The sequence below is a fragment of the Eschrichtius robustus genome, chromosome 19, assembly GCF_028021215.1.
Source record: "Eschrichtius robustus isolate mEscRob2 chromosome 19, mEscRob2.pri, whole genome shotgun sequence".
Taxonomy (NCBI): Eukaryota; Metazoa; Chordata; class Mammalia; order Artiodactyla; family Eschrichtiidae; genus Eschrichtius; species Eschrichtius robustus.
In genome coordinates, this window is record NC_090842.1 from 13,222,679 (window position 1) to 13,249,465 (window position 26,787).

The following is a 26,787-nucleotide window of genomic DNA, read 5'->3' on the forward strand; positions in this document are numbered from 1 at the left end:
AACCTGCAAGCTCTTCGCGGATTGCCCACAAGTGGCTAGACCTTGGCCTACAACTCCCGGCAGAGCTCGCGGCAGGGGGTGTGTATCCACAGGCGCGAGGAGCGTGGGTGACTCAAGCAGAGTGACGGAGTGAAGGGGGCGTGTCTGTTTGGGGCAGGCGCGGTGCCGCAATTGGATGATCCGGGAAGAGGGGGCGGAGCCAGTGTTTGGGTCAGCCAATGGTTTGCGGTCAGACGGAAGGGGGGACGGGGCGTGGCTGGACTGAGTCCGGGCTGCGTGGAGCTCACCGAACGCGGGTGTCGTGGGTGGGAACGCGTAGTCCTGGGACCGCCGAGTCTGGGCGCGGGAGATGGCGGCGCGATGGAGCAGCGAGAACGTGGTGGTGGAGTTCCGCGACTCCCAGGTGAGCTCGGGGCCTAATGGAGCCTTTTAAGCATGCGCCCTTCCTGGTTCCCCTCCCCCACGCTGCCGGGTCATTCTTGGGGGTGGCGGGGCGACCCCCAGTCCGGGCTGGAGAGATGGGCAAGGGAGTGACCCGGACCTGTCAGACCCGAGCGGGTGAGGGGGTCCTTGATGACTGTTGCGGGTGTTTGGGGCTGGCGTGGGCGGGGTTTCGGGGTTCCCCTCGTGGATACCGGGAGTGGGGTCTGCCTGGGGACATCGAATTGCAGAGATTGCGCGCTAGTGAGCGCTGAGGGGAGGCTTCCCATGACCAGGGTGGTGAGCGAGGGGGGTTTAGGTACCCCCGCGCCTGGTGACTTTGGGCAAGTCGCAGAACTTATTTGAGCCTCAGATGCATGGACTTAACCCTGCCTCACAGGTCTTTGGAGTGGATTCGATTAAAAAAAAAATGCATGCAAAGTGCCTGTTTCGCGCCTAAGTTTTTAAGCGGTTACTGATGTTAGGATAGTGGAGAACACCGTAGGTGAATAGGAGTATGCACTGCATGTATTGCCCGGGTTCGAATCCTGCCTCAGCTCTTAGCCTGTCATCACCCTCTGTGCATGTTTTCTCACCTGTAAGAGGTGCGAATCGTACCTACCTCATACGGTTGGTGTGAGAGTTTTATGAAGTCATACATTTAGAATGTGTGGCACAGTGCTGGACACATGGTAAGCCCAAAGGAACACTAGTATTTACTAGGAATTTTTATCATTTTTCTATTTCATTCCTTCCATATGCTGGGCCTTGTGCTAAGTGGTCTACATTTCCTTTTTCTAATTCATGAAAGAACCATGCAAGATAAGTAGATTTTTTTCCCCCCCAACGGGGAAGCTGATCCCCATTTGGCTGATCCCAAGTGACTTGGCCAAGGCCTCCCATTATGTTGTCGCATTGGGATTTGAACGCAGGCGTCTGGCCCCAGGGCCTTGTTGGACTCATTACACTGCTCTGCTTCATACTGTATGAGCCTGTCATACAGTCGTTTTACAATAAATATCATGCCCCCTTTCCCCAGCACCCAGGACAGTGTGTTGGTGATTCTCTTCATGTATCGAACACATAATTTATTGAATACCTTCAGTGTGCCAGACTTTCATTCAGTCATTTTTTCAATAAGGATTTATTGAGCTTTTGACAGGTGCACACTGTACCAGGCACTGTGTTGGTGCTCAGGTGATTTATACTGAAGGGGAATCTGGATTTACGATAAGGGGGTGATGTGGTTTCTTCTTTCTAAAACCTATCCCTTCTTTTGCCGTAAAGATGCATGAGGGGAGAACCTCCCACCAATTTGCTCTATGGGTGCCCTTGATACATAGTGCCCATGGAGAATTTGAGCAACCGCGTTTGGGTGAAATGATCCTAAAACACTTTGCACTGTCAGCATGGTGTCTCTGGGAGGAAGAAAGATGCCAGACTCCCAGGGAAAAAGAACTATATTCCTGTTACCCTTTTTGTTAATTGCTTTCACTGGGGACTAAGAACAGAATCATGTGTCCTACCTCTGAGCTTGCTAATTTGGAAGCTACTAATCTGCAAACCCTTTAATTTTCACAGAAACCCAGGTAGTCTCACCCCTACTTCTCTACACAGATGTAATTGAAAAGACCTGCAGAGAGGGTGTTGACACATATATTAGGATGCTATGAAGTCATATCAAATAATTAAACCTAAACAGCAGTTGTCATAGTAAGAGAACAAACTAAATTGGGTAATTTAACTGCCTTGTGGGAGTTTCTGTTTTTCTTTCTGGTTTTTCTATTCATTTGGAAGGGTGAGTCTTAGTGTGAATTAGCATGGTTTTGTGATTGATTTTGGTGATCACTGGGAGGGGTAGGGACTCATTAACTATTTCATTAACGTAGAAAGAAAAAGTTAAAACTCTTCATACTGCCTTTCTGAAAAGACAGAACAATAAACTTTTCCAAACACCCCACCACTTTTTTTTTTTTTTCCCACCACTTTTTTTTAAAATTTTTTATTTATTTTTGGCTGCATTGGGTCTTCATTGGTGTGACCGCACCACTTTTAAAAATCATTTAAAAAATTTAAAGCTTTTAGGTTTTTCAGAGAAAAACCCCAGTCTGAAAGGTGAAACTTTTTTACATTTTATATGTGTCATTTACTTTATAAAACAGATGTTACTTTCACCGATTAATAGTGAGGAAGCTGTGCTGCTTGGCATCTACTCTGAAGTGGTCCCTGGAATCGATGAGTGTGAATGCTAAGAAAGCTTAGCGATAGTTTTCTAGAGCAACACCATCCACTAGAACTTTCTGAGATGATGGAAATGTGGCTCTTCAACACTTGAAATGGGGCTAGTGTGACTGAGATAGTGTATTTTAATTAATTTATTTATTTTAAAATAAATTTATTTTATTTATTTATTTTTGGCTGCATTGGGTCTTCGTTGCTGCACGCGGGCTTTCTCTAGTGGCAAGTGGGGGCTACTCTTCGTTGCGATGCACAGGCTTCTCATTGCGGTGGCTTCTCTTTGTTGCGGAGCACGGGCTCTAGGTGTGCAGGCTTCAGTAGTTGTGGCATGCGGGCTCAGTAGTTGTGGCTCACTGGCTCTAGAGTGAAAGCTCAGTAGTTGTGGCGCACGGGCTTAGTTGCTCCGCGGCATGTGAGATCTTCCCGGACCAGGGCTGGAACCCGTGTCCCCTGCATTGTTAGGCGAATTCTTAACCACTGCGCCACCAGGGAAGTCCTTTTTTTTTTATTTTTATTTTTTATTTTTTTGGCTGTGTTGGGTCTTAGTTGCAGCACGTGGGATCTTCATTGAGGCAGGCGGGATCTTTTGTTGCCGTGTGCGGGCTCTTTGTTGTGATGTGCGGGCTCCTCTCTAGTTGTGGTGTGTGTGTTTTCTCTTTAGTTGTGGTGCGCAGGCTCCAGAGCGCATGGGCTCTGTAGTTTGCAGCACGTGGGCTCTCTAGTTGAGGCTCCCAGGCTCAGTAGTTGTGGCACGCAGGCTTAGTTGCCCCGCGGCACGTGGGATCTTCGCTCCCTGACCAGGGATCGAACGCACGTCCCCTGTGTTGGAAGGCGGATTCTTTAGCACTGGACCACCAGGGAAGTCCCAGCACAAGATATCTTAACATTTGTATGTGTCCTTTTCAATTTCTTTCATTAATGTTTTATAGTTTTCAGTATACAGGTCTTTCACCTCCTTGGTTAAATTTATTTCTAGGTTGTAAATGGGATTGTTTGATGCAATTGTAAATGGGATTGTTTTCTTTACTTCTTGTTCTGATGACGTATTAGTGTATATTAGTGTATAGAAATGCTACAGATTTTTGTGTATTAATTTTGTATCCCACAACTTTATTTAATTAGTTTATTAGTTCTAACAGGTTTTTGATGGAGTCTTTAGAGTTTTCTGTATTTAATATCATGTCTTCTGCAAATGGTGACAGTTTTACTTCTTCCATTCACATTTTGATACCTTTTATTTCTTTTTCTTGCCTAATTTGCTCTGGCTAGGACTTCCAATACTGTGTTGAATAGATGTGACAAGGGGGGGCATCCTTGTCTTGTTCCTGATCTTAGAAGAAAGGCTTTCAGCTTTTCACTGTTGAGTATGATGTTAGCTGTGGGCTTGTCATATATGGACTTTATTATGTTGAGGTATGTTCCCTCTATATTTACTTTGTTGAGAGTTTTTATCATAAATGGACGTTGAATTTTGTCAAATGCTTTTTCTGCATCTATTGAGATGTTCATATGATTTTTATTCTTCATTTTGTTAACGTGGTGTATCACATTGACAGATTTGTGGATATTGAATCATCCTTGCATCCAAGGAATAAGTCACACTTGATCATGGTGTATGTTCCTTTTAATGTATTGTTGAATTCAGTTTGCTAATATTTTGTTGAGGATTTTTGCATCTGTGTTCATCAGGGATATTGGCCTGTAATTTTCTTTTCTTGTGATGTCCTTATCTGGTTTTGGTATCAGGGTAATGCTGGCTTCATAAAATGAGTTTGGATGAGTTCCCTCCTCTTACGGTTTTTGGAAGAGTTTGAGAAGGTTTGGTATTAAATCTTCTTTGAATGTTTTGTAGAATTCACCAGTGAAGCTCTCTGGTCCTGGACTTTAGTTTGTTAGCAGGTTTTTGATTACTGATTCAGTCTTTTTTTTTTTTTTTTTTATAGATTTATTTATTTTTTGGCTGTGTTGGGTCTTCGTTGCTGCGTGTGGGCTTTCTCTAGTTGCGGTGAGCGGGGGCTACTTTTTGTTGTGGTGCGCGGGCTTCTCATTGCGGTGGCTTCTCTTTGTTGCAGAGCACAGGCTCTAGGCACACGGGCTTCAGTAGTTGTGGCACGTGGGCTCAGTAGTTGTGGCTTGCGGGCTCTAGAGCGCAGGCTCAGTAGTTGTGGTGCATGGGCTTAGTTGCTCCACAGCATGTGGGATCTTCCCGGACCAGGGCTCGAACCCATGTCCCCTGCATTGGCAGGCGGATTCTTAACCACTAAGCCACCAGGGAAGTCCCAGATTCAGTCTTTTTAATAGTAATCAGTCTGTTCAGATTTTCTGTTTCATCATGATTCAGTCTTAGTAGATTGTATGTTTCTAGGAATTTACCCATTGCTTTTAGGTTGTCCAATTTGTTGGTGTATAATTGTTCATAGTAGTCTCTTATGATGCTTTGTATTTCTGTGGTATCAGTTGTAATATGTCCTCTTTCATTGCTGATTTTATTTCAGCCCTCTCCCATTTTTTCTTGGTGAGGCTAGCCATAAGCTTGTCAATTTTGTTTATCTTTTCAAAGAACCAGCTCTTAGTTTCATTGATCTTCTCTGTTGTCTTTTTTTTTTTTTTGGCTGCTCCATGTGGCATGCGGAACTTCCCTGACCAGAGATCGAACCCGTGCCCCCTGCATTGGGAGCGTGGAGTCTTAACCACTGGACTGCCAGGGAAGTCCCTGTTATTTTCTTTATTCTACTAACTTTGGGCTTCTTTTGTTCTTTTTCTAGTTCCTTGAGGTGTAAAGTTAGATTGTTTATTTGAGACTTTTCTTGTGTATTGAGATAGACATTTATTGCTATGAACTTCCCTCTTAGAACTGCTTTTGCCGCATCCCACAAATTTTTGTATGTTATATTTCCATTTTCCTTTGTCTCAAAGTATTTTTAAAATTTCTTTTTATTTCTTCTTTGACCCATTTGTTGTTCAGTAGCATGTTGTTTAATCTCCACATATTTGTGAATTTTCCGCCAGTTTTGTTTGAGTAATTAATTTCTCATTTTATACCATTGTGGTTAGATAAGACGCTTGATATGATTTCAGTCCTCTTAAATTTATTAAGACTTGTTTTGTGGCCTAACATATGATCTATCCTGGAAAATTTTTCATGCACACTTCAGAAGAATGTGTATTCTGTTGCTTTTTTTTTTTTTTAATTTTATATTTGACTGTGTCTGGTCTTGGTTGCAGCATGCAGGATCTTTTGTTGTGGTGCGTGGGCTGCTTCTCTAATTGCGGCGCATGGGCTTCTCTCTAGTTGTGGTGCACAGGCTTAGTTGCCCCGTGGCCTGTGGGATCTTAGTTCCCTGACTAGGGATCAAACCTGCGTCTCCTGCATTGGAAGGCGGATTCTTAACCACTGGATCACCAGGGAAGTCCCTGTTCTGTTGCTTTTGGATGGAATATTTTAGATATAACTGTTATGTCTATCTGACCTAATGTGTTGTTTAAGGCCGATGTTTCCTTATTGACTTTCTATCTGGATGATCCATCCATTGAGGCAAGTTGGGCATTAAAATCCTCTAATATTATTATATTGTCTGTTTCTTCCCTTAGGTCTGCTAATATGTGCTTTATATATTTAGGGGCTCCTATATTTAGTGCATAAATGTTTATAAATATTATATCCTCTTGTTGGATTGACCCCTTTATCATTATGTAACACTTGTCTTTTTTTTTTGGTATTTATTTATTTATTTGTTTATTTATTTTAACATCTTTATTGGAGTATAATTGCTTTACAATGTTGTCTTAGTTTCTGCTGTATAACCAAGTGAATCAGCTATATGTATACATGTATCCCCATATCCCCTCCCTCTTGCATCTTCCTCCCACCCTCCCTAACCCACCCCTCTAGGTGATCACAAAGCACCGAGCTGAGCTCCCCGTGCCATGCAGCTGCTTCCCACTAGCCATCTATTTTACATTTGGTAGTGTAACACGTATCTTTGTCTCTGCTAACAGTCTTTGTTTTAAAGTCTATTTTGTCTGATAGAAGTATAGCTACTCCAGCTTTCTTCTGGTTTCCATTTGCGTAGAATATCTTTTTCCATTCCTTCACTTTCAGTCTGTATGTCCTTCCATCTAAAGCGAGTATCCTGTTGGCAGCATATAGATGGGTCCTGTTTTTTTATCCATTCAGTCACTCTTTGTCTTTTGATTGGAGAATTTAGTCCTTTTACATTTGAAGTAATTATTGATAGGTTTCCCCTGTTAATAACATTTCACACTAGTATGGTACATTTTCCACAGTTAATGAATCAATATTGATATATTAACCCAAATGCATGTTTAACTCAGATTTCCTTATTTTTTACCTAATGTCTTTTTTCTGTTCTGGGATTCCATCCAGGATACCACATTACATTTAGTTGTCATGTCTCCTCAGACAGATGTCTCCTGTGCCCCTTGCATTGAGAGCATGGAGTCTAACCACTGGACCGCCAGGGAAGTCCCAGATTTTTTTTTTTTTTAAACCACTACACTTTCCTTCTTTTTTTAAAAAAAAAAAATTTATTTATTTATGGCTGCGTTGGGTCTTCATTGCTGTGCACAGGCTTTCTCTAGTTGCGGCGAGCGGGGGCTACTCTTCATTGCCGTGCACGGGCTTCTCATTTCTGTGGCTTCTCTTGTTGCAGAGCACAGGCTCTAGGCGTGCGGGTTTCAGTATTTGTGGCACGTGGGCTTAGTAGTTATGGCTTGTGGGCTCTAGAGCTCAGGCTCAGTAGTTGTGGTGCACGGGCTTAATTGCTCCGCGGCACGTGGGATCTTCCCGGACGAGGGCTCAAACCCGTGTCCCCTGCACTGGCAGGCGGATTCTTAACCACTGAGCCACCAAGGAAGCCCAGGAAGAGAGGTCTGAAGTGATCTTTAATGTCATGCTCAGGCTATGGGGAACCACTAAGGGAGTGTGAGCAAGCAAGCAGCGTAGCCAGAGGTAGGTCCTGCAACAGCCCTGAGGGTGGAGGGAGCAAGGCTGGTGACAAGCGGGTGTCCCTGTCCAGGGGAGGACCGACAAAGGCCTGAGCTGAGGCAGAGACAGGAAGAAATGGATGGATTAGGAACAGACTTTCCTAGCTGTTCCTTCAAGTGTCCAAAGCTAGGAAGAGTCCAGGAGGCAGTCATGTCACGAAGCCAGTGGTTTTAAGGAGGGAGTGATCATGAGCTCTGATGCTGCCACAGGATCAAGTAAAACAGCCAATAAACAGCCAACAGTGCAGGAGGCCAGTGACAACCTGTGCTGGACCATTTTTTATTGTTGTCCACCAGAGAGGTGGTAGAGAGGGCTCTGAATCCAGTCTGACACAAAGCCCATGCACATCCTTTCTGCTGCACCAGATGAACTGTGTTTTATGTCTGCAGAAATGCCATGTAGAAACTTTCTTCCTTTTGATGCAGAGCAGTCAGTTTCTTTGGATTGGTGAAACCAAATGCTTAAGAACACAGCTGCCTTCATGAAAAAATTATTTTTTTGAACAAGGGCAGCAGCAATTTGTGTACAGAGACTCGCAGAGTCTCATGAAATGGTATCTTTTATCAGCCATCAGTTAGCTTGTCTTTTCCACATTATGAATTACATTTTCTCTAGGCCAGTAAGAATCAACCATCACTGTCAGTGCTATGGCAGTCTTATTTCGTAGAGGTCATATGACTCCTAAAGTGTGCCGCAAAGGCCACCATCCTGCAGAAAGGACAGGGCTGTTAAGAACTTTATTCTCTTTTGTCTAAAGATGTCACCTTGACAGGGAGAATTTCTGAACATAAGTTTGTTTCCGGCAGGTGGGAGAGGAATTTTCAATTTCTAAAAACAAAGGTTCAGAAAAGGTATGATTGGAATTTTACGTCATAAAATGTGGGGATAAGGTACACAAACTTTGCTCGTCAGTTCTCTCTATTCCAATAGAAGGTTTCCCACAGCAGGCAATGAACTATCAAAGTTCATTATCCTAGGAGGTATTAAAAAAGTGAGGGAACTGGAGAAGTATAGATAAATTCATGGGTGATAAGTTAGCAAGGGAAAGGAAGGAGCCTTGGAAAGAAAGTGCTTTTTATTATAAAATAATGCAAATATAGAAATAATACAAAAAGGTAGGCTCATTTAGAGGAATAAAATTAAAATCCCATAGGAACAACTACCATCTAAACATTTTGGGATACTTTTTTCAGGCTAAGTAGCCGATTTAAATTTTAGTTCATAGTAGGGAATGAAATACCACTTTCCTGTACTCCTCTAAGTTGTCTTTAATCTGCAGCAGGGCTCTGCCTGCAGGCTGGTGGGAGGTCCTCTCTCAGTCACTATGGGGCTCCCTTCCTCTCTTTGCAGTGGGATCACACAAGAACCCTAGGGTTCTTCACCCCTGATGCCCAGACTTAGCATCTCTCAGCCGTTCCCCATCGGGTGCACTGAGGGTGCTGAGGCCTTTCCAGGGGGATTCTTGTCCCTGACAAAGCACCACCTTTTACTCTGGTCAGTTTATTTTTACGTCCTTTGCTTAAAACACTTCCCTCTCTCCATTTCCCCCTTTGGGACAGCCTAGCAAACCCTCCTTCATGTGCTCCTGCAAACATAACCTCTTTCTTTCTGGGATAGGAGTAGGGAAATGTCAGTTAGGTGTGGGTTTTTTTGTTTTACTTCTTAAAAAATAACCTGCTCTGATAAGGTGATATGGTGAGTTATGATACTCTTAATTGCAGGCTCCTGCATTTTTCTGTGTCATTCTTTAATGCTTCTAGAACATTTCATTGTATAGATATCTATAATTTACTTATAGATAACATGAATTCAACAACTCTGTGTATGAAAGTTTTGCTGTATTTTGGATAGATTCTGGAGGTGGTATTACTGAGTCAAAGGACATGACTTTAGGGGAGTTCCTAGTGGTCCAGTGGTTGGAACTTCACGCTTCCACTGCAGGGGACATGGGTCTGATCCCTGGTCAGGGAACTAAGATCCTGCATGCCGTGCAGCGTGGCCAAAAAAAAAAAAAAAAAAAGACAAAATGACAACGTGACTTTTTTTTTGGGTATTATTACCAGATCATCCTTTATTGTCACTCACTGTACCACAAACTTAGCAGCTTGAAGCACCACCCACTTATTAGCTCACAGTACTGTAGGTCAGAAATCCAGGCTCTGCATGTCTGCTTTCTCTCTTCAGTCTCATAGGCTGAAATCCAGGCATCAGTTGGCTGTGTTCTCGTCCGGAGGCTCAGCTGACTAGGGAAGAATCTGCTAACAAACTCATTCAGGTTGTTGGAAGAATTCGGTTCCTGAGGGTTATAGGACAGAGGTCCCTGGTTTTTTGCTGATTGTTATTTAGAGGTCACTCTCAGCTTCTGCCATGTGGTCTGTCCATCTTCACAGCTGGCAGCAAAGAGTCTTCTCCATGTTAAATCAATCCCTCATCCTTCAAATCTCTGACTTCCTCTGTCTCTGACCTCTAGACTTAGCTTTAAAGGGCTGATGTGATTAGGTCTCTCTATCTCCCCTTCCTCCCTCCCCCAAGAAATTTTTCATCATCTCAAATGGAAACTCCGTACTCAGTAAACAATAACACACCACACCCCACACCCCCAGCCCCTGGCAACCTCTACTGTACTTGCTGTGTCTATGAATTTACCTAGTCTAGACACCTCATATAAGTGGAATCATGCAGTATTTATCCTTTTTTGTCTGACATTTCACTTAGCGTAATGTTTTCAAGGTTCATTCATGCTGTAGCATGTATGCCATTGTGTGTATATACCACGTTTTGTTTGTTCATTCATCACCTGATGGGCATTTGGGTTGTTTCGGGTCTCTCTATCTTAGGGTTAACTGATTTGGGACTTTAATTACATCTCAAAATCCGTTTACAGCAGTACCTAAATTAGTGTTTAAATAATGGGGAGAATGTGTATGTACCCCAAGGGCCCAGAATCTTGGGAACACCTTAGGATTCTTGCTACCACACACCCTCTAGAAAGATGCTACCGCCCCTGGTTGGAGGTACCATCTTGCCCTCTTTCATACCCTTAATGTATACATTGCACAGAAGAGTTCTGGAAATGGCATCTCATTTCACTGCCTGCCTTTCCAGCTGGGCTATTCTCTGCTCACGACTCTAGTGGAATGAAGGATGCATAATAATCCCTTTTCAGCCTCCAGTGAAAGCACTCTGGCTTCTTGTCCCTAATATTATCTGTGACATGTTTCTTGAGGGTGTACAAGTGAGAAACCCATTAATAAGACCAGTGAGAGTGAGGAAGGGAATTTCTGTTTACCATTTGTGATTTGTGAGTGTAGCAGAATGTACAAAATGCATTCTCTCTTGATAGACTCTTGGAAAGAACTTAGAGCATTTAATAACCAAACAACGGCACAAACTGTTTCAGATAATGCCCTGAGAATGCAGCAGGACTTGAACTTGTCCAAATAAGCGAATTTAGGGCTATAACTACCATGATTAAAATTAGCCTCGTGCTCCAGCCTGAATGCAGATTTGTTTGATTCAGTGTGGTCTTTTGGAAATTGGACATCAGATCCTGAAAAGATAGTACTCCCTAGGAACTGGGAGACCTGGGAAATGGAAGCCAGTAAAATGTGCTGGAAAACCCAGATTAAATGAGAACTGGGCATCTCAATGACAAGAATGTGACCGTGGATTCAGCAGAGGTGGTGTTTGAATATTACCAATTGCCATTTGGCTTGGAGGAGGAGTCCATGCCCTTTGGGAAGGCATGGGTGGTGTGTGTATGTGTGTATATGTGTGTGTGTATGTGTGTATGTGTGTGTGTGAGAGAGAGAGGGAGGGAGGGAGGGAGAGAGAGAGAGAGAGAGAGAGAGAGAGAGAGAGAGAGAGAGAGCGAGCGAGAGAGAGAGGAAGATGTCCCAGGTTATATTGTGTGTAGCCCTGGTCTCAGGGGGAACAGACAACTGCTGCCCTATTGTGGAAGGTGAATGTGAGATTTGAATGAGAATTAGAAGGGGGTTAAAGTATCCACTGTAGAGAACTGCCAGCTGGGGACTGCCTGGGCCATGGGAAGAGGAAGACCCACAGGTGTCTACCTGCCTGTCTTCTCTAACCTGAGCCGGCTTTGCTGGCAGAACTGAATCTGTGTTCTCTCTCACAGGCAACTGCAATGTCTGTGGACTGTCTCGGGCAGCATGCAGTGCTTTCCGGGTAAGTGAGCTTACAGAGTTCGTCTGCCACGATTTCTGGGAACAAATTGCAAATCAAGAGGTTTCTGGGAAATTGGAAAATACTTTTTTATTTAAGGATTACGGTCATAGGGTTTAGTTCTGCTGTCCTAGTGACCTCAGCGGTAGTTGTGGGGATTATTTGCAGTTTATTTTTTTCTCTGCCCTAACAGGTGAGCAATAAAATTCCTTTGAAATGTTAGTGACTGGTAGTTTGGTCTTGAAATTGCCATTTTCTGTTTAGTGCATGGACTCTTCAGAATGATGCTGTCTGGTACAGTCTAACAGGTAGTTAGTTCCTAGGATTGAGAGGATCTGGGTTACAGTTTGGCAGTGCCATTGATTATGAGCCCCTGGACATTTATTCAGTTAGCCTCCCTGGACTTCGGTTTTCTCATGAAGCAATTCGATTTCATCATGCAGAAGTTGAACTACATAATTTCTGTAGTGTCATCTGGTTCAAAATTAAGATTCTGGCAATTAAGGTCCCTGCATTTGCTAATCATCCTAACATTGTACCAGTATGATAACATTTAATGGTCAGAGTCCCTTTCCTTTCATGTTGCTCTAGATTACTACCTCTCAGATTTAGCTATATGTTCATTAACTTAGTTGTTTATGAACCCATTTATAAAATGAAGTGTTTTTTATTAACTTCATTATTTTATTTTGAAATCATGTTTTAAATTACTTTTAAATAAAACCATAGCAAACATTAATTCAAAAGGATATACCATGGAAAGTAAGTTTCCCTCCTACCTCTGACTCCACTCCCCAGAGACAGTTATTGATACCATTTTCTTGTGTCACCCTGAATGCATAGATAGGAAAAATTGATGTCTCTTTTCTGCCCCTGCCAACCTCACTTTTTAAAAAATAGCTTTATCGAGATATAATTCACATACCATGCAATTCACCCTTTTTTTAAAAAAATTTATTTATTTTATTTATTTTTGGCTGCATTGGGTCTTCGTTGCTGTGCGTGGGGTTTGTCTAGTTGCGGCGAGCAGGGGCTAGTCTTCGTTGGGGTGCGCGGGCTTCTCATTGTCGTGACTTCACTTGTTGCACGGCATGAGCTCTAGAGCGCAGGCTCAGTAGTTGTGGCTCACAGGCTTAGTTGCTCCGGAGCATATGGGTCTTACTGGGCCAGAGATTGAACCCGTGTCCCCTGCACTGGCAGGTGGATTCTTAACCACTGCACCACCAGGGAAGCCCCCCACCTCACCTTTTTCCCCACCCTGATCTCACTCACCAGAGGCAACCAGTTAAGACTCTTTTAGCTATTTATTTTGGATTGCCTCTGTTTTTCCAAGTGGTATACTACATACACTGCTATAACTTGATTTATCCATCATAGATATTCAAATTGACTTCTTACAGTAGATGATGAATATTTAGCACTTTTACTTCAGTTGTGAGTCCCTTATGTATATATACCTGGCCTTCCCCCTCCTTCCAATGTAGTCATATAACAATTGTTGGGTTGAATCAGTATTTGGGGTTCTTTTTCTCAGAGTTATTGTCAAGAGGTCCTATGCCATTCTGATTCTGGACTCTGTATGTGACCTATTTTTTCTCTTTGGAGAAATCCTATCTTTATCCCTAGTGTTATCTTTACCTCTTGTGTGTGTGAAATTTTCACTGTGACCGCTTTGGTATGTGTCTTTTTTCATTCATTGTGCTGGCCACTTAGAGGGACCCTCCTCCTCTTTTTGACATTATTACCTGTTTTATCTAAACAAATAGAAAAATAACATATACTTGGCATTATGTAGCCATATTAACAACCCATAAAATACTTTCAGGTGCCCTGGAATAACTGTATCTCAAACGTTAGATTTCTCAGTATTGACTGATGTGGATATTGTCATTTGTAGCATTCTAGGAGAGAACGGGATTATGTAACTGGAAATCATGCAAGTGTTCTTGTTCTGATGTGTTCTTAGACATGCATACATCCATATTATTTTTCAACATGATCTTGAAGTTCACCATTTCATTTTCTTATATTGAACTTTAAAATATGTGTAGTAAGGTGTATGCTTAAGTGAACAGCTCAAATAAATTTACAAATATATACACCCATATGGTCACCATTCAGATTAAAATAACGAATAATTTTTAGCACCTTGGAGGGCCCTTTCAGTCTGGAAATCTGTGTCTTTTAGTTTGGAGAAATTTTCCTGCATTATGTCTTTGATAATTTTCCTCATTCTTTGTGGAGCTCCTCTTAGTGCATGTTGGGTATCCTGTATGGATTCTCTTCTGAACTTTTTGGTCTTTTTGTCTTTCTGTTTTGCATTCTGGGAGTTTTCTTCAACTTTAACTTCCAGCCCTTCTGTCAGGTTTTAAAATTTCAACTATAACTTTAATTTCCAAGAGCTCTTGTTCTCTGTTCTTTAAGTTGTCTTCTTTTATGTCTCTGAGAATATTAATTCTAGGTTTTCTTCTTTCCTCTGTGCCGCCCATTTCCTTTTTTTCCTTTTGGCTGTGTTGGTCTCTGTCTTTCAAGTTTCCTGCTGTGACTGATGCTCATGGGCTCTCTGTTAATGTTAAAGAGTGAGTGGCATCTCTGTTTACGTGTGCAGTGGTGGGATCCACTGGAGGGAGATCAGGTGGGAACTAGGCCCTTTTGTTGGAGGGTGCCCAGATGTCACCATCTCCGGGGCTTTGTTGTTGTTGTTGTTGTTTTGTTCGCTTTCGTTCTTTCTTGGGCTGCTCACTTCCTCCTGAGAAGAATCCGCTTGTCATTAGTCACCACCTGAAGACTAAAAGCCATGTGTTGTGAGTTCTGAGCAGGGGAAGAGGCCTGAGGGTCTCACCCTCCACTTCCTGCCCTGTTTTGAGCACAGCAGCTCTCGCTCACCCCCTGCTGTGCCTCTTGTCCCAGGCCCAGGGCTCCTCTGAGGTAGTTTCTCTTCCTCTCCAGCTCCTGCGGGCCTGGATTCCACAGTGTGAACCAGCTCGCTCTGCAGGCACTTGGGTGCTGGTTGTCTTTCCTCTGGATCAGTTACCATTTTTCCGTCGGCTTTCCATTTCCTCTCTCATTTTCTTTGTGGGTTTCTGTCTTTTATGTTTTCACTCTTATTCTAGTGGGTCTTCAGTGGGGGATGAAGACAAACATGTATGTCCAATCTGGCATGTTTATCCTGAAGTGCCCACCTTCTGCTGTTTTGCATTTGCCCTATACTGTCTCTGATTTCCCCTGTTGAAAAACACGCCATATATATAGTGCTTGGCCTTTGCCCTGTTTTCATTCTAATGGGAAATGCCGGCCTGCCTGCCATAGGATCAGATGATTCCTTAGGAAGAGGTCAGAGTTTCTAGGTCTTTGTACTATACCAACTTTCTCAGAAGCCCCAGAAATTCTCTTAATTTGTGTCTTACCTGTGCTTCCCTTCTCTCTTAATCCATCCCTCCTAGGGTTTCTGCTAGAGTTCTACATGCCATTTTTACTTTCTACTTCCTGTCTGTTCTGAGCAGGGACAATGAATCTTCTTCTTCATTATCAAGCCCACCTGTCCTTGCCGACTCCCGGGGGCTTGGAGCGCTCCCCAACAAAGAATCGCTGATGGCTGCTGAAGAGGTTGATACACATACCAAGGATTTTTTTCTTAAAACAGAAGGCAAATAGGTGAACAGAGAACATCACTGTTTTCAGATCCTTTATATTGATTGGCACCTTGAACATTATTGACACTTATTATTATTTTCATTATTATTATTTTTTGGTTATTGTTTCCCCTTCTGATAGTGTTAATTTAGTTCCCGTCACCAAGTAGTCAACTTGCACGGGAGTTTGAGATTTTCTCAAATTATTTGGCTAAGTGATAAGCGAGGTGTTTAATTTTACACACGTTTATTGCATGCAAAGCACTGTGCCTAGTGATGAGGGACATACAAAGATATTCAAGACACGGTCCATACCCCAAACACTCAGTTGGTTTGGGACAGGAACCTTTACGTTAGCAGTTCTGCTACAGAGATAAGTGCTGTGCTGTAGTCCAAATGCAGACTGTGTCATGGGAGTCGTGTGGAAGCAGCTATGATCCTAACTGGGGGATTGGAAAAGCCTGGGAGAGGGCTGGGCTGGAGGTGAATCTGGTGGAGGAGGTCAGACTTCCATGGATATGGGAGGGAGGACCATCTGTAGAGACAGATCTCACAGGGGGTACGGCTCCCGCTTGCCCAGCAGCCACGAGTTACTCTTGTCACTTGTATGCCTTTCAGAGTCGATAAACGTCATGTACATCTGGGGATTTTTTGAGCACTGCTTGCGAACCGTATGTCATTCCAAATGTGCTTTTCTATCTTAGTGCTAATGCTGTTCTGTTTTCATAATGCTGATGTTGTTTTCCTAGCCGCCGATTCCTATACATCGTCAATCTAGATGCCCCCTTCGAAGGTCACCGAAAGATCTCACGCCAGAGCAAGTGGGACATTGGAGCCGTGCAGTGGAATCCTCATGACAGCTTTGCGCACTATTTTGCAGCCTCGGTGAGCTCATTCAAGGAGTACAGGAAAAGGCTTTTATTTTTTATTTTTATAAATTTATTTATTTATTTATTTATGGTTGTGTTGGGTCTTCGTTGCTGCGTGCGGGCTTTCTCTAGTTGTGGCGAGCAGGAGCCACTCTTTGTTGTGGTGCGCGGGCTTCTCATTGCGGTGGCTTCTCTTGTTGCAGAGCATGGGCTCTAGGCGCGTGGGCTTCAGTAGTTGTGGTGCATGGGCTCAGCAGTTGTGGCTTACGAGCTCTAGAGCGCAGGCTCAGTAGTTGTGGTGCACGGGCTTAGTTGCTCCGTGGCATGTGGGATCTTCCCGGACCAGGGCTCGAACCTGTGTCCCCTGCATTAGCAGGCGGATTCTTAACAACTGCGCCACCAGGGAAGCCCGGAAAACTCTTTTAAATGTGAGATCTAGGCTGGTAGGTCTGTGTTCTACGTAGAGAAGAGAACATAATCGTCATTTCTCAGGCGGCCCAGAGGGGTTGCATGGTTCTAAAAGGAAGATGGAGGCAATTACAGATTTAAATGTATATGAAAAGAATTGAGGGTACCATCGATAATTGTAAGAATTGAATCCAGATTTGGAAAGGGAAACAGGTAGATACCTTTATGTCTGTGTGTGATAAGAACCCGTTTTCTGCATGAATGTAACTAGCCAGTGACTGAAAGAGGCTCTAAGGAAGGACCTGGTGAGCTGGTCTGGGGGCGACTGTCATTGCTTTCAGAGGGATCAGAAGATTCCATACACCCTTCCACTCAAAGGAAGGGATTCTTTTTTGATTGAATCCTGTTTATATGTGAATTCTTCCAGGGAAAAGATGCATATGTTTCATTAGGTTTTCCAAGGGGTTCACAACTGAAAAAATATCTGGGCTTAGATCATCTCTGGTATTCCTTGCCCGATTCTTTATCAGTGTTCTGTTCTCCTAGGACAATTAGAGACCTAAACCTCTGGCTCCTTTTGCACTGGGCCGGGAGGGCAGTATTTGAAGGAGCCCTTCTCATCCTCCAGGGAATATGACCATTCGCAGTGCTGTCTGGGTCTGTTCTTATTGGGAATGACAGTCTGTGAGAGGAAAGCATCTCACAAAAGAAAGAAGAGCAGTGCTGTCAGCTTTAGAAGGAACAAAAAGCTGCTCTTCCCCGTCATTTCCAAAATAGAATCTGACAGTCTGCCTTTAACCAGGGACAATGACTAAAGTGGAACTGATTCCTGGGACTGTTGACAGGTCGGGCCAGATCATTCTTCGTGGTGGGGGCTGTCCTGTGCTTTGTAGGAAACTAGCAGCATCCCTGGCCCCTCCCCCACTAGATGCCAGTAGCCTCCTCCCTCACCCCCATCGTGACAGCCAAAAACGTCTCTAGGCAGTGTCAGGTGTCCCCTGGGAAGCAAAATCTCCCCGGATTGGGAACCACAGATTTAGGCTGACCCTTCAGTACTCGGCCCAAGTGGATTAACACTGCATGTGTTTGGGAGTGGCAAGAAAGAGCCTTATATATTTATTTTTTTCAGACAGTCATTTAAAGGGAACAGTTCAGTATCATTTACTACATTCACAGTGTTATGTAACTGCCACCTCTATCTAGTTCCCAAACATTTCCATCACTCCAAAGGAAACCCCCTTACCATTAAACAGTAATTCCCCCACCCCCAGCCCCTGGCCACCTCCAGTCTGTGTTCCATCTCTGGATTTAGCTATTCTGGATATTTCATATAAATGCGGTCATAACCATACATGACCTTTTGTGGCTGGCTTCTTTATCCACATCAGAACATGTATCAGTACTTTACTCCTTTTTATGGCTGAATAATATTCCATCATAGGGATACACCACATTTTGTCTATTCATCCACCGATGGACATTTGGTCTGGCTATTATAAATAGTGCTGCTAAGAACATGTACATGCATGTATACTTTTTTTATATATATAAATTTATTTATTTATTTAATTTATTTTGGCTGCATTGGGTCTTTGTTGCTACGCGTGGGCTTTCTCTAGTTGCAGCGAGCGGGGGCCACTCTTTGTTGCAGTGTGCAGGCTTCTCATTGCGGTGGCTTCTCTTGTTGCGGAGCATGGGCTCTAGGCGCACAGGCTTCAGTAGTTGTGGCTCGCGGGCTCTAGAGCACAGGCTCAGTAGTTGTGGCGCACGGGCTTAGTTGCTCTGCGGCATGTGGGACCTTCCCGGGCCAGGGCCCGAACCTGTATCCCCTGCATTGGCAGGCGGATTCTTAACCACTGTGGCACCAGGGAAGCCCTGTACATGTACTTTTTTGGGTACTCATTTTCACTTCTTTTGGGTATATTCCTAGGAGTGACTGAAAGGCCATGTGGTAAGTCTGTGTTTTACTTTTTGAGGAACCATCAGACTGTTTTCTACAATGCGTAAGACCGTTTTGCAGTCCCATCAGCAATGCATCAGCATTGCATAGCAATGCACAATCCAGCCTCACCAAAATTTATTTCCTGTTTTTGTTTTTGTAATTTAAAAATTCTAGCCATCTTAGTGGGTATAAAGTGGTATCTCACTGTGGTTTTTTTTTAAAGTATTTATTTATTTATTTATGGCTGTGTTGGGTGGGTCTTCGTTTCTGTGCGAGGGCTTTCTCTAGTTGTGGCAAGTGGGGGCCACTCTTCATCGCAGTGCGCGGGCCTCTCACTATCGCGGCCTCTCTTGTTGCGGAGCACAGGCTCCAGACGCGCAGGCTCAGTAATTGTGGCTCACGGGCCTACTTGCCCGTGGCATGTGGGATCTTCCCAGACCAGGGCTCGAACCCGTGTCCCCTGCATTGGCAGGCAGATTCTCAACCACTGCGCCACCAGGGAAGCCCTCACTGTGGTTTTGATTTGCATTTCCCTACTGACTAATGATGTTGAACATCTCTTCATGTGCTGGCTGGCCATTTGTATATCATTTTTTGGAGATATGTTTATTCAAGTCCTTTGCCAATTTTTGAATTGGGTTGTTTGTCTTTTTGCTGTTGAGTTATGAGTTCTTTATATATTTCTGATACTAGACCCTTATCAGGGACATGATTTGCAAATATTTTCTCCAATTCTGTAGATTATCTTTTTACTTTCTTGATAATGTCTTTTGATACATAAAAGTTTTAATTTTGATGAAGTTCAGTTTACTGATTTTTTTTTTTCCCCTTCATTGCTCTTGGTTGGAAGGCAAGCATTTTCAGGAGAAAGAGCTTTGGAGTTAGGCACATCTGAGGTCAAGTCCCAGTTTTAACACTCACTGTTTTATCTTGAGCGCCCATCCAACTTTTGGAGCCTCAGTTGCCTCACCTATGATGTGGGTGATGACACCCAGTGTGCAGTGTGAAGGGAAAGAGCAGAGGGCAGGTTTCTTAAGGTTCCTAGTCCATAAACTGGCACTAGCAGACCCTGGAAATGGCTGGGAATGTTATTATGAGATGAGGGGGGCTTTTCTTTACACTCCTATTCCCATTGGAAGCTATTTTGAATCCTTACCTTTTGACAGGAACCTTACCTATTTAGAATTGGAAACTGGCATTTCTGGATAAAAATCTCAGAGCTGTATACAACTATCTGTCTCTGAGCTAAAATGAAAATCCATCTCATATATATATATATATATATATATATATATATATATATATATATATATATCAGTTCAGAAATTATTAAATAGCCTACTAATAGTAATTAGTCTATTAGTAATCTTTATCCATTTTCAGTGTGTTTTATGAACTCATGATATTTAGGGAGCATTTGCTGGCTTGTTGTTTCTTTAAGAGAAATGTAGTTTGATTGAAGCTTTGTTTTTCTTCCTTTTCCTTATTGTAATTGTGGTTTCTTCTGGCCCATTTTCCCTGTGTCTTTCTGCTTAACCCTTAAAGAAGTTCATATTTCAAGGAGTCTTCTATAATTTTGCCTTCTAAGACACCCTTTTAGTGGTGATTCTGTTTTCTTTCTCATGCATGTGTTTTTTCAAAGTGTGGTAGGTGGACTCCGGGCATTTGATGGTGGGAAGGGTGAGCTGAGACCATGGAGTGTGACAGCAGCTGGGGAGATGGGTGTGTGACCCTTAGGGCAGGGAGGTCGTTCCTCTGATGGTTGGGGGCGGCTCCATAACCCATAGCTCACGTGCTCACGAGTGTGTCTGTAGCCTTAGTTCAGCCGTAACTGTTCAAGATGGGTTTCCCCTTGTCTCTTTTCAGAGCAACCAACGGGTCGACCTTTATAAGTGGAAAGACGGCAGTGGGGAAGTTGGCACGACCTTACAAGGCCACACTCGTGTCATCAGGTAGGCACAGCCCTCCACTGCTCCCTGGCCTGTCTCACTTTGTCACACTCTCTCGGGAAGTGAAACAAAGACACCATCCCCCTCCAGGCTTGACCCTCTGTGTTGCATTGGCCCCAGGTGGCTGCTGCATCCTTAGTAGTCCTGAAGTGATGGTCTTTGCGGCGAGGAACAGCCGGTGTTTAGGAGCCAGCGTCCCTGTAGCTGTTCACCCCGATCCCAGGAGACACTTAGGTACAGCCCGGTCCAGAATAAAGGGTTAGAGCTGTTTGCTGCAGGAGGGAGATGAACTTACGCCCACAGAATCCCGCAGCTCACGGTCGGCGGTGCCCCGGAGCACAGAGACCTTGGGGGCCAGCCCTTTGCTGTCTGTCCAGCTGCGGTGGGGCACCACGTGGAGCTCCTGCATCATAGTCCGTTACCCAGGTGCCCAGTTGCTTCCCACTCGTGGCCTTCCAGCTGGCTTCTGGAATGCTCCTGGATCCATCCTTTCCTTGGGTCACTGTTTCTGGGTGGGGAAAACTTCTTGTGAGAAGTAGCAGCAGGAAGTGTGGGAGTGGTGAAGCTGACGTGGGAGGTGATGGGAAAGGCCAGAACCCCCCCACCGGCCTGTGTTAACTGTTTGTGTAGCAAGTGCCTTTCAAGGACTGAGGACGTGGGTGGGGAGGACCAGAGCCCTGCTTGCCCTTCTTGAAAGCTGTGTGGCAACACTGCAGTTTGCCAGTGCTTTAAAGATGTTGGGTTTACTCAAGGTATCTGTGGTTGAGTCTGATTTAAAAAACGATGTCAACAATTACGTGGGGTTTTTTTCTTTGTTTTGTCTTAGTTTGCGCAGATGCATGTATGTGCGCTTTTGTGTGTGTATGTGTTTTAAGTTGAAATGCTCCGTTTCTTTTGGTTTGGGGAGGCAGGTGGTAACCAGGGAAGGACCTGAAAGTTTCCTTCGGAGCTTGGTTAAGTCTTCTTTCGCAAAGAACTTCGGAGATTCCCAGCCTAAACCATGTTCAGGGGCCCATTAACAGTGACTTTCTGAAGCCACTAGAAATGAAATCTGCGAATGCTTTGGAAATGGACTCTGAATTTTTTCTCTTCGTTGTTGTCCTGTTTATTCGTTGTGTTTCCAGTGACTTGGACTGGGCAGTGTTTGAGCCAGATCTCCTGGTCACCAGCTCTGTGGACACCTACATCTACATTTGGGATATCAAGTAAGAACCGTTAAGAGGCATAACCACTTGGCTGTGGGATGATCTGGGACCTTTGTTTTAGAGATCGGGTATCTTAATTTGGTTTTCCCTAGATGCAGACCCTGAGACGAGGAGACGTTGCAGATACGTTGTTTAGGAGGGGACAGAACTGCTGGTGGGGGTGGGGAAGAGAGACAGGATCGGGAAGGCCACACAGAGAGGGCACATCATCTACTTGGGTACCACCATGAACAGGTGGAGCTTGGTCTTACTGGGAACACTAGGGGCTGGTGTACCACTCCCTCCTCAGAGGTGTTCCCCTCCGAGGGCTGAGGAAGCGGGCGTGCCATCCACTGTCAGTCACTGGCTGAAGGCTGTCCCCGGGGGCCTCAGCTCCCTGGCACTTCAGGCCTGTCACAGAGGTTTGCAAAACGGGCTTCAGCAGCCAGGGAAATCCCATTGTCAGAGAACCACAGGTTCTGGCATTTGGAAGTCAGGCTGGAGTTTCCTGAAGTGGCAGGTGACGGTGGGGGCATTCTAATGGGTACAGACACACACGTGCTGCAGCGAGCAGTGCTCCAGGACAGCTGCTTTGCTCTTGGTGACACTTCACTTCCCCTCTGGAAAGGGGGCTGAGAGCCACCTCGTAGAGCAACTCTCCATGGAGCAAAGAGTGGAGGAGCGCCCAGCCCAGGGCCTGGCGCGTCCTAAGTTCTTAATAAACATCTATTCCTGTTTCTCTTTGTAAAGCAGATTCCTTTCCCCATAACCGTTAACTAGAGGGCCTGTGGCCTGTGGAGTCCCCAGGACAGGACACCCTCTCCCCAACCAGGCCACTCTGCTCCCAAATGGCAGTGACTTTGTGATGCTTTACACTGAAAGGTAAACTGCAGGCAGAGGACAAGCCAGGTATTGAGGTTTGACTGACCAGACAGACCAGGGAAAGGGATCCCAAGGGAGTAAGGATGCACACAGCTGACTTCACCTGCATCCCATGCAGGTTAGCGCTTCCGAGGTGACAGGTCTAAGGGCAGCGCCAGAGGAGGGAGGAGGAGCAAAAAATCCAGGGGAAGTGGAAGAGAGGGGCTCTTAACAAGCAAACAACCCCCTGGGAGCTCTGGGGCAAGGGTCCCTCATTTACATGAAACAGTTGTTTTCATAATTTAAAGACTGAAAGACACTTGAACTGACTTGCCTTCTCAGGTCTTCTGAACAGTAAGCCAGGGCTGCAGATTTGCCTTGTCTGGCCCTCCTAGCCCTAGGGGGCTGCCCAGTTCTGTCATTTTGACCATTCGTGGTGAACGGTTGAGTCTCCCATTGTATCCAGGAGTAGTTTTAAAAAAAATAAAATTGTGGTAAAAGCCACCAAGCAAAATTTACCATCTTAATCATTTTTAAGTGTGCGGTTCAGTAGTGTTAAGTATACTCACATTGTTGTGCAACAAAGCTCCAGAACTTTTTCATCCTGCAGAACTGAAAATCTGTACCCATTAACCAACTCCCCGTTTCCCCCTCCTTTCAGTCCCTGGCAGCCACCACTCTACTTTCTGTCTCTATGAATTTGACGACTCTAGGTACCACGTGTAAGTGGAATCATACAGTGTTTGTCCTTTTGTGACTGACTTACGTCACTTAGTATAATGTCCTCAGGGTGCATCCATGTTGTAGCACGTGACAGTATTGCTTTCCTTTTTAAGGTCTGATAACAATCCATTGTATGTAGAGACAATAGTGTATTTATCCGTTCATCAGTCGTGGACACTTGGGTTGCTTCTACCTCTTGGCTGTTGGGAACATCCAGAGTAGTTTTCCACTCCACCTTGGCAGTGCTGTTGGTTCTTGCAGAATTACGCCTCCACGACTGTCCCGTTGTTCCACAGGAGGAATGACACCAGGAAGGGGTTCTTTTGGCTCCCTCCGCCCCCGCATCAGAGTCACCCAGGCCACGCCAGATCGCGTAATTTGTTCTCTGTGGATACAGCTGTATAATTGGAAATTCAGACTTAGCCTCAGCTGAAGAGGCTGAGAAAGTTCACCTCCCTGGAGGGAGACAGGCTTCTCTTTACACTACTTTTCAAGGCCCTCACATTCCCACTGAAGTCCAAGAACCCACTGAAAGGAAAGTGAAGAAATGCGAGCAGCGGGAGAAAGGCACCAGCTGGATGGGGGCAGGTGAACGGGCATTTGATTTCTGACTCTTATGTTTCAGAGATACACGGAAGCCGACCGTTGCGCTGTCTGCTGTAGGTGAGTGGACGCCCCGCCCCCGGCGGCCTGCATTCCCTTCCTTCCACTGCTTCACTCCCACTGACCCCCCCATCCCCCATGCCCCGGGCTCTGTCCACGGTCGCGTGGACCTGTAAGGTCCTCATCACAAGGGCCCTGCTCCCGCTCCTCTCAGAAGTTAGAGTCAGGACTGTAGAATGTGGTCAGGAACTTATTTCAGAATTCAAGGGCAGGAGCCACGTTGGTTTGTTTCTAAACTTTTTCTTGTGGAAACTTTCAAAAGTGTATAAAACTGGAAGAGGATGAATTGCCCTGTGTTCGTCATCCAGCTTGAACGTTGTCAACGAACAGACAATCTTCCTTCCGCTTTCACCCACTAGCCCACCCACCCGTACCCCTATCCCCTTTGGGATTATTTTGAAGCAAATCCCAGGTGTCATATCATTTCATCAACAAGTATTTCAGTAAGTATTTTTAATAAGAGAAAAATCCTTTTAAAAAAAATAACCACAATACTATTAGCATACCTAAAAATATTAACAGTAGTTTAATGTCGTCAAATATTTAAGCAGTATTCAGATTTCCCCAGTAGTCTCAGTAGTTGTTTGGTTTTTTGTTCTCTTTTTACAAATTATTTGAATCAGAATCCAAATAAAGTCGGTATTTATAAGTGGTTGATATATTTCTCATCTCTTTCAGTTGGTAGGTTTCTCCTCCCTCCCCTTTTTTGGTTTGTTTGTTTTTCCTTCCCTGCAGTTTCTTTACTGAAGAAACTGCGGTTTCCTCACAGTCTAGATTATACTGATTGTGTCCCAGTGGTATCATTTAATACGGGCATACTGAAACTTTGAAATTACTTTCTGAGCTACCTGTTTTCATCATTCTGTTGGAATTGACTATTTTTGCAATTCGCATTGGGGCTGTTAGGGAGTATTCTCACCACTTCCTGAGAGGTGAACTTGGGCATAGAACCGGTATACCTTGCCCACCACGATGAAGCCCAATCATCAGTATTCTATTCTGGCATCCTTGGTCAAAACAGATCATATTATCTGTCTCTTAAATCCTGCTTTTTTGTATCTTCTTGCGTCATTTGAATTCACATTTGGTGTTTGCTCCAAAATGATCACATGATTCTTCTTGTTATCCCCCTGTACCCCGACACGTCATCATTTGAAGGCATTAAACATCACGACTGTATTAAGCAGTTGGTTGGTTTGTTCTGTGAGGTTAGGGACCACGTCTGCCTTGTTCAGGGCTGCAGACCAGGATCAGCCTAAGCGCCTGTCCTGTGGAGATGCTCTGGGAGTGTTTGTTCCGTGGATGTGGAACTCAGGCACCTGTGTCTCTTGTGCTGAGTGCTTAACAGTTGTGCTGGTGCCTCCCTCACAACCTGTGCACACACACACTTGTAGGCACTTATGATCTGAGGCATTAGAATGGCCCACAGACGTGGTTGCAGAGGACCCTGAGCTGAAAGAAAGTACTAATGGTCTGTGAATGCCTCAGTCATCCATCCCTGACTTTGTTATTTCTACTTGCAGGTTTCTAAGTTAGATGGCTTATAGAGGACCTCTAAAAAGAAAGATTCTTCTAATTGCTTTCTTTTGGGAGTCTTTCTGAAAAAACAGAGGTAGGAGACTTCTTTCTTTTTTGCACCTCAGTGAGGTCTCAGTGGTGGCAGAGCTCTCCTTCCCTGAGAGGTGCAGCCCAGACGCTGCGGCTCCCCAGAGCCTGTGGTCCTCCTCTCTCTGTGAGCACATTGTTTATACCTCGGGGTAAGGAGTCAGTAAGAGCATGTCCGCGTGTGCTCCAGAGCGTTCTCTGTTTCTGAGAACTCTTACGGTCTGGGAGGTCTCCATGTGACCCTGGTGTCACGATCCTAGTAAAGCACGTTGAATTAGGGGGTTCCCAGAATCCTTTGGGAGGCTTCATGTTCTGATGGACCACCTACTGGGAAAGGCATATTTTCTTGGAACTCGTTTTTCTTTTCTTTTTCCTTTTCTTCCGGTTTTATTGAGGTATAATTGACACACAGCACTGTATAAGTTTGTGTACAGCATAAGGATTTGACTTACGTACATGGTGAGATGATGACCACAGTAAATTGAGTGAACATCCATCATCTCATTTAGACACAACATTAAAGACATAGAGAAAACTTTTTTTCCAGTGTTGTTGAATTCTTTGGTAACTGTCACGTGGAGATGGAGCAGTTTTTTTTTTTTAAATAAATTTATTTATTTATTTATTTATTTTTGGCCGCGTTGGGTCTTTGTTGCTGCGCGCAGGCTTTCTCTAGTTGTGGTGAGTGGGGGCTACTCTTCGTTGCGGTGTGCAGGCTTCTCATTGCGGTGGCTTTTCTTTGTTTCGGAGCACGGGCTCCAGGCGTGCGGGCTTCAGTAGTTGTAGCTCGCGGGCTCTAGAGTGCAGGCTCAGTAGTTGTGGCACACGGGCCCCGTTGCTTCGTGGCACGTGGGATCTTCCCGGACTGGACCTTGAACCCGTGTCCCCTGCATTGGCAGGCGGATTCTTAACCACTGCACCACCAGGGAAGTCCCTGGAGCAGTCTTTTCTTACACACTTTCTCCTCTAGCTGATACCATTTCTTGCAAAGAAACTGGGTCTCCTAAGTAATACACTGCCGTCCTCCAACTTCAGGGGTCTCCATCATTCGTTCTTAGGTGACTTAAGGTGCCCTGTGTCTCAAGGAAAAAATAACACAA

The 26,787-nt window shown here is 44.6% G+C and overlaps 1 protein-coding gene across 3 annotated transcripts in view; it reads left to right on the top strand.

Annotated features, from left to right (window-relative positions):
* The first annotated feature begins 253 nt into the window (after positions 1–253).
* WDR59 (WD repeat domain 59) overlaps positions 254–26,787 on the top strand; it is a 100,910-nt gene continuing 74,376 nt past the window's right edge. For all 3 annotated transcript variants that reach the window (XR_011071547.1, XM_068528966.1, XM_068528965.1), the window contains exons 1-6: positions 254–403; positions 11,805–11,854; positions 16,233–16,368; positions 20,569–20,654; positions 21,776–21,856; positions 24,045–24,082. Coding sequence is in view for 2 of the 3 variants with exons in the window: in XM_068528966.1 (XP_068385067.1) it covers positions 350–403; positions 11,805–11,854; positions 16,233–16,368; positions 20,569–20,654; positions 21,776–21,856; positions 24,045–24,082 (445 nt within the window). In the remaining variant the exon portion in view is untranslated. The remainder of the gene's footprint in view (positions 404–11,804; positions 11,855–16,232; positions 16,369–20,568; positions 20,655–21,775; positions 21,857–24,044; positions 24,083–26,787) is intronic.